Raw genomic sequence first — 11,432 nt, 5'->3', positions numbered from 1 at the left:
TACCTACATATGTTATAACGAGGGGGAACATTGTGAGTTGCTGCGGCTACCGCAACTCTACATTTATACCCGATACTTAGTCAGTATGGCTCTCCTCCACCAGACGGCGCTAACATTGCACGATACGACAAAGAGTGCGTGCGAGAGAGACAGAAAATCAGTCTGAGCGTGTCGTCGGGCGCTGTGTAGCGACAGAATTCTTAATTTTGGCTATAATAATAATCCGATCCGATCCAGGTTCGGCAATCTGATAGATATGGTAATTTTCTATGATTGTGCGTTTTTAATTTTCTTGTATCTTCAATATTGTTGCCACAGATTTTCGTCCTTTGCGGGGCGAAAGGGGGTGTATTTCCACCAGTATTTGTATTTTGTACTGTATTTCATAGACAAACAGCCAACATATTTGTGCGACAAAAATGTATTTTGATAATGGAGTTAATGACTTGCCTTAAACTTATCATTTAATTTTAACAAAAATATCACTAATTTAAATTGCGAATCAAGTCAGAATATAGTCGCAACTATAACCTAAAATTTTACAAGATACTGCAACGTTTGTGAACCATGAACCTTCTGTTTTTTTTTTGACATTGCGCTGAAATTATACAGAACAGAAAATACAAGAACAAGACGAGAAGCAGTATCTGTTTATGTACGTACGTTCTGAAAAGAAAATGAATTCAAAATTAAAATATTTTCAAGAATTTCATTAAGCTACGTACTATGTTTATATTTCACATCATAACATATCCTTAGTGGTGGTCTAACTTTATATCTGCTTTTTGTTCCATAAGTTTTCTGGGTTGGGATGGTACTTGCCAATTCCGGCGATACTTCATCAGTTTTCATATCGGGCCGCCCGGTCTGACCACTCACTGGTAGTGATCCCCCAGGTTGGCCAGAAGGATCCGGTTCCAAACTTCCTTCTTTCGAAGTACTTGCCAATTCTGGCGATACGTCTTCGGATATCATATCGGGCCCCCAGGTCTGGCCACTCACTGGTAGTGATCCCCCAGGTTGGCCAGAAGGATCCGGTTCCAAAGTTCTCTCTTTCGCAGTACTGAGTATATCGCTTAAATCGGAGGTACCAATTTGGCCATCTTCTGTTGGTTCGATCGAAGTGAATGGAAGAACAGAACTTTCAGGAGATGCGAATGAATCTAATGAATGATCCGGATCCGTACTTTTTTCTTCAGAAGTACTGAGTAAACTAATTAAATCAGACGTATGAATTCCTACTTCTGTCGAGTCCACTGAAACAAGCTGTGATACCCCTGTTTGGCCCTCTTCTGGTGGTTCGATCGAAGTGAATGGAAGAACTGAACTTTCAGGAGATGCGAATGTATATGCTGATGGATCGGGTTCCGTACTTTTCTCTTCAGAAGTACTGAGTAAACTAATCAAATCAGACGTATGAATTCCTACTTCTGTCGAGTCCACTGAAACAAGATGTGATATCCCTGTTTGGCCCTCTTCTGGTGGTTCAATCGAAGTGAATGGAAGAACTGAACTTTCAGGAGATGCGAATGAATCTACTGAATGATCCGGATCCGTACTTTTCTCTTCAGAAGTACTGAGTAAACTAATTAAATCAGACGTATGAATTCCTACTTCTGTCGAGTCCACTGAAACAAGCTGTGATACCCCTGTTTGGCCCTCTTCTGGTGGTTCGATCGAAGTGAATGGAAGAACTGAACTTTCAGGAGATGCGAATGTATATGCTGATGGATCGGGTTCCGTACTTTTCTCTTCAGAAGTACTGAGTAAACTAATCAAATCAGACGTATGAATTCCTACTTCTGTCGAGTCCACTGAAACAAGATGTGATATCCCTGTTTGGCCCTCTTCTGGTGGTTCAATCGAAGTGAATGGAAGAACTGAACTTTCAGGAGATGCGAATGAATCTACTGAATGATCCGGATCCGTCCTTTTCTCTTCAGAAGTACTGAGTAAACTAATTAAATCAGACGTACGAGTTCCTATTTCTGTCGAGTCCACTGATACGAGATGTGATATCCCTGTTTGCCCATCTTCTGGTGGTTCGATCGAAGTGAATGGAAGAACTGAACTTTCAGGAGATGCGAATGAATCTACTGAAGGATCGGGTTCCGTACTTTTCTCTTCAGAAGTACTGAGTAAACTAATTAAATCAGACGTACGAATTCCTACTTCTGTCGAGTCCATTGATACGAGATGTGATATCCCTGTTTGCCCATCTTCTGGTGGTTCGATCGAAGTGAATAGAAGAACTGAACTTTCAGGAGATGCGAATGAATCTACTGAATGATCCGGATCCGTACTTTTCTCTTCAGAAGTACTGAGTAAACTAATTAAATCAGACGTATGAATTCCTACTTCTGTCGAGTCCACTGAAACAAGATGTGATATCCCTGTTTGGCCAACTTCTGGTGGTTCGATCGAAGTGAATGGAAGAACTGAACTTTCAGGAGATGCGAATGAATCTACTGAAGGATCGGGTTCCGTACTTTTCTCTTCAGAAGTACTGAGTAAACTAATTAAATCAGACGTACGAATTCCTACTTCTGTCGAGTCCACTGATACGAGATGTGATATCCCTGTTTGACCAACTTCTGGTGGTTCCATCGAAGTGAATGGAAGAACTGAACTTTCAGGAGATGCGAATGAATATACTGAATGATCCGGATCCGTACTTTTTTCTTCAGAAGTACTGAGTAAACTAATTAAATCAGACGTATGAATTCCTACTTCTGTCGAGTCCACTGATACGAGATGTGATATCCCTGTTTGGCCAACTTCTGGTGGTTCGATCGAAGTGAATGGAAAAACAGAACTTTCAGGAGATGCGAATGAATCTAATGAAGGATCCGGCTCCGAATGTTTTTCTTCAGAAGTAGTGGGTAAATTAATGAAATCGGAAGTAGGAACACCTCTTTCTGTAGAGTCCACTGAGATTTGGGGTGATACTTCTGCTTGGCCACCTCCTGGTGGTTCGATCGTGGTGAATGGAAGCACTGAAATTGTAGGAGATGGGGGAGAGTCTACCGAAGCATCCGGTTCCGTACGTTTTTCTTCAGGAGTACTGAGTGTATCAATTAAATCGGATGTAAGAATTCCTCTTTCTGTCGAGTCCACTGAAACAAGATGTGATATCCCTGTTTGGCCATCTTCTGGTGGTTCGATCGAAGTGAATGGAAGAACTGAACTTTCAGAAGATGCGAATGAATCCATTGAAGGATCGGGTTCCGTACTTTTCTCTTCAGAAGTACTGAGTAAACTAATTAAATCAGACGTACGAATTCCTACTTCTGTCGAGTCCACTGATACGAGATGTGATATCCCTGTTTGGCCATCTTCTGGTGGTTCGATCGAAGTGAATGGAAGAACTGAACTTTCAGGAGATGCGAATGAATCTACTGAATGATCCGGATCCGTACTTTTCTCTTCAGAAGTACTGAGTAAACTAATTAAATCAGACGTATGAATTCCTACTTCTGTCGAGTCCACTGATACGAGATGTGATATCCCTGTTTGGCCAACTTCTGGTGGTTCGATCGAAGTGAATGGAAAAACAGAACTTTCAGGAGATGCGAATGAATCTAATGAAGGATCCGGCTCCAAATGTTTTTCTTCAGAAGTAGTGGGTAAATTAATTAAATCGGATGTAAGAATTCCTCTTTCTGTCGAGTCGACTGAGACTGGTGGTGATACTTCTGATTGGCCACCTTCTGGTGGTTCGGTCGTGGCGAATGGAAGCGCTGAACTTTTAAGAGATGCGAGTGACTCTACTGAAGCATCCGGTTCCGTACGTTTTTCTTCAGGAGTACTGAGTATATCAATGAAATCGGATGTAAGAATTCCTCTTTCTGTCGAGTCGACTGAGACTGGTGGTGATACTTCTGATTGGCCACCTTCTGGTGGTTCGGTCGTGGCGAATGGAAGCGCTGAACTTTTAAGAGATGCGAGTGACTCTACTGAAGCATCCGGTTCCGTACGTTTTTCTTCAGGAGTACTGAGTATATCAATGAAATCGGATGTAAGAATTCCTCTTTCTGTCGAGTCGACTGAGACTGGTGGTGATACTTCTGATTGGCCACCTTCTGGTGGTTCGGTCGTGGCGAATGGAAGCGCTGAACTTTTAAGAGATGCGAGTGACTCTACTGAAGCATCCGGTTCCGTACGTTTTTCTTCAGGAGTACTGAGTGTATTAATTAAATCGGATGTAAGAATTCCTCTTTCTGTCGAGTCGACTGAGACTGGTGGTGATACTTCTGATTGGCCACCTTCTGGTGGTACGGTCGTGGCGAATGGAAGCGCTGAACTTTTAAGAGATGCGAGTGACTCTACTGAAGCATCCGGTTCCGTACGTTTTTCTTCAGGAGTACTGAGTGTATCAAATAAATCGGATGTAAGAATTCCACTTTCTGTCGAGTCGACTGAGACTGGTGGTGATACTTCTGATTGGCCACCTTCTGGTGGTTCGGTCGTGGTGAATGGAAGCGCTGAACTTTTAAGAGATGCGAGTGACTCTACTGAAGCATCCGGTTCCGTACGCTTTTCTTCAAGAGTACTGAGTTTATGAATTAAATCGGACGTGAGAATTCCTCTTTCTGTCGAGTCGACTGAGACTGGTGGTGATACTTCTGATTGGCCACCGTCTGGTGGTTCGGTCGTGGTGAATGGCAGCGCTAAAATTGTAGGAGATGGGGGAGAGTCTACTGAAACATCCGGTTCCGTACGTTTTTCTTCAGGAGTACTGAGTGTATTAATTAAATCGGATGTAAGAATTCCCCTTTCTGTCGAGTCGACTGAGACTGGTGGTGATACTTCTGATTGGCCACCTTCTGGTGGTTCGGTCGTGGCGAATGGAAGCGCTGTACTTTTAAGAGATGCGAGTGACTCTACTGAAGCATCCGGTTCCGTACGTTTTTCTTCAGGAGTACTGAGTGTATTAATTAAATCGGATGTAAGAATTCCTCTTTCTGTCGAGTCGACTGAGACTGGTGGTGATACTTCTGATTGGCCACCTTCTGGTGGTACGGTCGTGGCGAATGGAAGCGCTGAACTTTTAAGAGATGCGAGTGACTCTACTGAAGCATCCGGTTCCGTACGTTTTTCTTCAGGAGTACTGAGTGTATCAAATAAATCGGATGTAAGAATTCCTCTTTCTGTCGAGTGGACTGAGACTGGTGGTGATACTTCTGATTGGCCACCGTCTGGTGGTTCGATCGTGGTGAATGGAAGCGCTGAACTTTTAAGAGTTGCGAGTGACTCTATTGAAGCATCCGGTTCCGTACGTTTTTGTTCAGGAGTACTACGTGTTTCAATTAAATCGGATGTAAGAATTCCTCTTTCTGTCGAGTCGACTGAGACTGGTGGTGATACTTCTGATTGGCCACCTTCTGGTGGTTCGGTCGTGGCGAATGGAAGCGCTGAACTTTTAAGAGATGCGAGTGACTCTACTGAAGCATCCGGTTCCGTACGTTTTTCTTCAGGAGTACTGAGTGTATCAAATAAATCGGATGTAAGAATTCCTCTTTCTGTCGAGTGGACTGAGACTGGTGGTGTTACTTCTGTTTGGCCACCTTCTGGTGGTTCGGTCGTGGTGAATGGAAGTGCTGAACTTTTAAGAGTTGCGAGTGACTCTATTGAAGCATCCGGTTCCGTACGTTTTTGTTCAGGAGTACTGAGGGTTTCAATTAAATCGGATGTAAGAATTCCTCTTTCTGTCGAGTCGACTGAGACTGGTGGTGATACTTCTGATTGGCCACCGTCTGGTGGTTCGATCGTGGTGAATGGAAGCGCTGAACTTTTAACAGATGCGAGTGACTCTACTGAAGTATCCGGTTCCGTACGTTTTTCTTCAGGAGTACTGAGTGTATGAATTAAATCGGACGTGAGAATTCCTCTTTCTGTCGAGTGGACTGAGACTGGTGGTGTTACTTCTGTCTGGCCACCTTCTGCTGGTTCGGTCGTGGTGAATGGAAGCGCTGAACTTGTAGGAGTTGCGAGTGACTCTACTGAAGCATCCGGTTCCGTGCGTGTTTTTTCAGAAGTACTGAGTGTATGAACTAAACCGGACGTAAGAATTGCTCTTTCTGTCGAGTGGCCTGAGAGTGGTGGTGATACTTCTGTTTGGACACCTTCTGATGGTTCGATCGTGGTGAATGGAAGCGCTGAACTTTTAACAGATGCGAGTGACTCTACTGAAGTATCCGGTTCCGTACGTTTTTCTTCAGGAGTACTGAGTGTATGAATTAAATCGGACGTGAGAATTCCTCTTTCTGTCGAGTCGACTGAGACTGGTAGAGATACTTCTGATTGGCCACCGTCTGGTGGTTCGGTCGTGGTGAGTGGCAGCGCTAAAATTGTAGGAGATGGGGGAGAGTCTACTGAAGCATCCGGTTCCGTACGCTTTTCTTTAAGAGTACTGAGTGTATGAATTAAATCGGACGTGAGAATTCCTCTTTCTGTCGAGTGGACTGAGACTGGTGGTGTTACTTCTGTTTGGCCACCTTCTGGTGGTTCGATCGTATTGAATGGAAGCGCTGAACTTTTAAGAGATGCGAGTGACTCTACTGAAGCATCCGTTTCCGTACGTTTTTCTTCAGGAGTACTGAGTGTATGAATTAAATCGGACGTGAGAATTCCTCTTTCTGTCGAGTCGGCTGAGACTGGGGGTGATACTTCTGTTTGGCCACCTTCTGGTGGTTCGATCGTGGTGAATGGAAGCGCTGAACTTTTAAGAGATGGGAGTGACTCTGCTGAAAAATCCGACTCCGTATGTTTCTCTTCAGAAGTGGTGAGTAATTGAATTATATCGGACGTAAGAAGTCCTTTTTCTGTCGAGTCCGCTAAGACTGTTGGTGGTCCCTCTAGTTGACCACCTTCTGGTGGCTCCGTCGTAGTATATGGTAGTACTGAACTTTTAAGAGAAGCGAAAGACGCTACTGAGGACTCCAGTTCCGTAAGATTTTCTTCAGGAGTACTGAGTTTATGAACTAAATCGGACGTGAGAGTTCCTCTTTCTGTCGAGTCGACTGAGACTGGGGGTGATACTTCTGTTTGGCCACCTTCTGGTGGTTCGATCGTATTGAATGGAAGCGCTGAACTTTTAAGAGATGCGAGTGACTCTACTGAAGCATCCGGTTCCGTACGTTTATCTTCAGGAGTACTGAGTGTATGAATTAAATCGGACGTGAGAATTCCGCTTTCTGTCGAGTCGGCTGAGACTGGGGGTGATACTTCTGTTTGGCCACCTTCTGGTGGTTCGATCGTGGTGAATGGAAGCGCTGAACTTTTAAGAGATGGGAGTGACTCTGCTGAAACATCCGACTCCGTATGTTTCTCTTCAGAAGTGGTGAGTAATTGAATTATATCGGACGTAAGAAGTCCTTTTTCTGTCGAGTCCGCTGCGACTGTTGGTGGTCCCTCTAGTTGACCACCTTCTGGTGCCTCCGTCGTAGTATATGGTATTACTGAACTTTTAAGAGAAGCGAAAGACTCTACTGAGGACTCCAGTTCCGTAAGATTTTCTTCAGGAGTACTGAGTTTATGAACTAAATCGGACGTGAGAGTTCCTCTTTCTGTCGAGTCGACTGAGACTGGGGGTGATACTTCTGTTTGGCCACCTTCTGGTGGTTCGATCGTATTGAATGGAAGCGCTGAACTTTTAAGAGATGGGAGTGACTCTACTGAAGCATCCGGCTCCGTATGTTCCTCTTCAGAAGTGGTGAGTAATTGAATTATATCGGACGTAAGAAGTCCTTTTTCTGTCGAGTCCGCTGAGACTGTTGGTGGTCCCTCTAGTTGACCACCTTCTGGTGGCTCCGTCGTAGTATATGGTAGTACTGAACTTTTAAGAGAAGCGAAAGACTCTACTGGGGACTCCAGTTCCGTAAGATTTTCTTCAGGAGTACTGAGTTTATGAACTAAATCGGACGTGAGAGTTCCTCTTTCTGTCGAGTCGACTGAGACTGGGGGTGATACTTCTGTTTGGCCACCTTCTGGTTGTTCGATCGTATTGAATGGAAGCGCTGAACTTTTAAGAGATGCGAGTGACTCTACTGAAGCATCCGGTTCCGTACGTTTTTCTTCAGGAGTACTGAGTGTATGAATTAAATCGGACGCGAGAATTCCGCTTTCTGTCGAGTCGGCTGAGACTGGTAGTGTTACTTCTGTTTGGCCACCTTCTGGTGGTTCGGTCGTGGCGAATGGAAGCGCTGAACTTTTAAGAGATGCGAGTGACTCTACTGAAGCATCTGGCTCCGTATGTTTCTCTTCAGAAGTGGTGAGTAATTGAATTGTATCGGACGTAAGAAGTCCTTTTTCTGTAGAGTCCGCTGAGACTGTTGGTGGTCCCTCTAGTTGACCACCTTCTGGTGGCTCCGTCGTAGTATATGGTAGTACTGAACTTTTAAGAGAAGCGAAAGACTCTACTGGGGACTCCAGTTCCGTAAGATTTTCTTCAGGAGTACTGAGTTTATGAACTAAATCGGACGTGAGAGTTCCTCTTTCTATCGAGTCGACTGAGACTGGGGGTGATACTTCTGTTTGGCCACCTTCTGGTGGTTCGATCAAGGTGAATGGAAGCGCTGAACTTTTAAGAGATGTGAGTGACTCTACTGAAGCATCCGGCTCCGTATGTTTCTTTTCAGAAGTGGTGAGTAATTGAATTGTATCGGACGTAAGAAGTCCTTTTTCTGTCGAGTCCGCTGAGACTGTTGGTGGTCCCTCTAGTTGACCACCTTCTGGTGGCTCCGTCGTAGTATATGGTAGTACTGAACTTTTAAGAGAAGCGAAAGACTCTACTGAGGACTCCAGTTCCGTAAGATTTTCTTCAGGAGTACTGAGTTTATGAACTAAATCGGACGTGAGAGTTCCTCTTTCTGTCGAGTCGACTAAGACTGGTGGTGATTCTTCTGTTTGGCCACCTTCTGATGGTTCGATCGTATTGAATGGAAGCGCTGAACTTTTAAGAGATGCGAGTGACTCTACTGAATCATCCGGTTCCGTACGTTTTTCTTCAGGAGTACTGAGTGTATGAATTAAATCGGACGTGAGAATTCCTCTTTCTGTCGAGTCGACTAAGACTGGGGGTGATACTTCTGTTTGGCCACCTTCTGGTGGTTCGATCGTATTGAATGGAAGCGCTGAACTTTTAAGAGATGCGAGTGACTCTACTGAAGCATCCGGTTCCGTACGTTTTTCTTCAGGAGTACTGAGTGTATGAATTAAATCGGACGTGAGAATTCCTCTTTCTGTCGAGTCGGCTGAGACTGGGGGTGATACTTCTGTTTGGCCACCTTCTGGTGGTTCGATCGTGGTGAATGGAAGCGCTGAACTTTTAAGAGATGGGAGTGACTCTACTGAAGCATCCGGCTCCGTATGTTTCTTTTCAGAAGTGGTGAGTAATTGAATTGTATCGGACGTAAGAAGTCCTTTTTCTGTCGAGTCCGCTGAGACTGTTGGTGGTCCCTCTAGTTGACCACCTTCTGGTGGCTCCGTCGTAGTATATGGTAGTACTGAACTTTTAAGAGAAGCGAAAGACTCTACTGAGGACTCCAGTTCCGTAAGATTTTCTTCAGGAGTACTGAGTTTATGAACTAAATCGGACCTGAGAGTTCCTCTTTCTGTCGAGTCGACTAAGACTGGTGGTGATACTTCTGTTTGGCCACCTTCTGGTGGTTCGGTCGTGGCGAATGGAAGCGCTGAACTTTTAAGAGATGCGAGTGACTCTACTGAAGCATCGGGATCCGTACGTTTTCCTTCAGGAGTACTGAGTTTATGAACTAAATCGGACGTGAGAGTTCCTCTTTCTGTCGAGTCGACTGAGACTGGGGGTGATACTTCTGTTTGGTCACCTTCTGGTGGTTCGATCGTATTGAATGGAACCGCTGAACTTTTAAGAGATGCGAGTGACTCTATTGATGCATCCGTTTCCGTGCGTGTTTTTTCAGAAGTACTGAGTAAATTAGCTAAATCGTTCGTTGAGACTGGTTTTGTTTCTTCTGTTTGGCCACTTCCTGGTGGTCCGCTACCAATGAATGGTAGCGCAAAGGATTTTTCTGAAGTTATGTTTATCGATGGTATGAATGAAGGAGTGCTAGGAAGTGGTATTGATGAAGGTATTATTGTCTGTGTTGTGGATACGGGTTTTTTATTTGTATTTTCCGAGTACTCGATTATAGTACTCATCCATATCGAAGCTGTGGATGATGTATTCTCAGTAGACTCTGTGATAGTTGGAACTGATTGTGAACGGGGTGTTGAGGTCAATGCTTTTTTTGGTGATACTTCTTCGTCCCCAGCCCGAAAGAACTGTCCCGAATAACGTGATATTGGCATTGGTTTGGTCCCCGAACTTTCCAATCTTTTGGTTGACGATGATACAGGCAGGGCTTCTGGCGATTGCAATGATTTTTTGTTATTTTTGTTTCTGGTTTCTGGTGTACTTTCTTCGTCCATTGATGATGTGAAAGTTGAAAAGCTCTTTGGTTCTGTCATTGATTTCAATTTATCTGTAGCATATACTGGTTGAGTTTGTGAATTAGGTAACGGTATATTTATATAATCTGGTGGTAAGCGACCTGCCCAAATCGACCTCCTAACCGATGACGATAGTTTGTTCAAAGGTAAGGTGAGCAAACTATTTCTGAGGGTGGATGGAGGCTTGCCCACGTTTAAATTTTGGAGTTGCAGAGTGTAAAATTTCTCAGTCGATGATGTTTTTCTCAAGTGACCCTGATCAGCAGGAGGTCCAGTTACTGAATAAATGCTGCTAACTTTTGCTCTAAGCAGTAGTTTTAGTGCATTTGAAACAGTCTGAGAAACTTTTTCAATTTTTAATCTTAGTCCTAGCCTCGCTGATGAAAAAAGTGGAGCTTGGAATTCTGCATCAGATGAAAATACAGTCTTTGATGTAGTTGTGTAGACTATATTACCGGGCGATTTCAAATATAGAGGAAGCAGATGTTTTGTGCATGATAAACTCAATGTTGACCTTTTGTTGGCATGTCTCTCAGGGGTCCTTATATTCCCCTGAAAAGTCTTTGTTGACACGGGATATTTTCTTTTATGGCCAACTGATTTCATCTTGGTCCTATTGAAAAATCGTTTTCCTGGCATCCTCTAAAAACAAGTGTTTTTCAATGAAAATATTTATTTACTTACAACTTTAAGCTGTCTTTGGCATGCTTATTTGTTTATTATTTATGAAGCACGTAATAATTATCAGGTTTCGCACTCTCGCAAACCTTGTTGATAATCATTAAAACTATTACGATCTAATTAATATCCCAATTAACGAAAAGACACAAAATCATTCCACATATTACTAAAGAGACTACTAAAACAACATTTAAATGTAAACCAAAAAAAAGGAATTATAATATTATGAAATGTAGAATATTGATTTGATTTTATTTTGTTCAAAATTAAATTTTGTATTG

At 43.5% G+C, this 11,432-nt stretch overlaps 2 protein-coding genes across 2 annotated transcripts; both read right to left on the bottom strand.

Moving 5' to 3' along the window:
* Nucleotides 1–539: 539 nt before the first annotated feature.
* LOC113566313 lies at nucleotides 540–3,205 on the bottom strand. Its single transcript, XM_026991412.1, has 3 exons — nucleotides 726–3,205; nucleotides 664–666; nucleotides 540–598 (listed from the first exon to the last, which is right to left on the bottom strand). The coding sequence occupies exons 1-3, from the start codon at nucleotides 2,605–2,607 to the stop codon at nucleotides 540–542; spliced, it is 1,944 nt and encodes a 647-aa protein (XP_026847213.1). The 5' UTR covers nucleotides 2,608–3,205.
* Nucleotides 3,206–3,470: 265 nt separating this feature from the next.
* On the bottom strand, nucleotides 3,471–10,329 carry LOC113566312 (mucin-2-like). The gene is made up of 2 exons (XM_026991411.1): nucleotides 3,772–10,329; nucleotides 3,471–3,524 (listed from the first exon to the last, which is right to left on the bottom strand). The coding sequence occupies exons 1-2, from the start codon at nucleotides 10,327–10,329 to the stop codon at nucleotides 3,471–3,473; spliced, it is 6,612 nt and encodes a 2,203-aa protein (XP_026847212.1).
* Nucleotides 10,330–11,432: the final 1,103 nt, after the last annotated feature.

The sequence above is a fragment of the Drosophila persimilis genome, unplaced genomic scaffold, assembly GCF_003286085.1.
Source record: "Drosophila persimilis strain 14011-0111.01,24,50 unplaced genomic scaffold, DperRS2 tig00000663-arrow-arrow-pilon, whole genome shotgun sequence".
NCBI lineage: Eukaryota > Metazoa > Arthropoda > Insecta > Diptera > Drosophilidae > Drosophila > Drosophila persimilis.
Note: the sequence above shows the minus strand (reverse complement) of the source record. Positions and strands in the feature narration are given on the sequence as shown.

What these genes read in the sequence shown, in the direction of transcription:
- LOC113566312 (XM_026991411.1), bottom strand. Translation starts at nt 10,329, where the DNA reads ATGCCAATATCACGTTATTCGGGACAGTTCTTTCGGGCTGGGGACGAA. An exon ending in GTACGGAACCGGATGCTTCA is followed by an intron (nt 3,525 to 3,771) that starts GTAGAGTCACTC and finishes TCGAACCACCAG; the next exon opens with AAGTTGGCCAAACAGGGATA.
- LOC113566313 (XM_026991412.1), bottom strand. Translation starts at nt 2,607, where the DNA reads ATGGAACCACCAGAAGTTGGTCAAACAGGGATATCACATCTCGTATCA.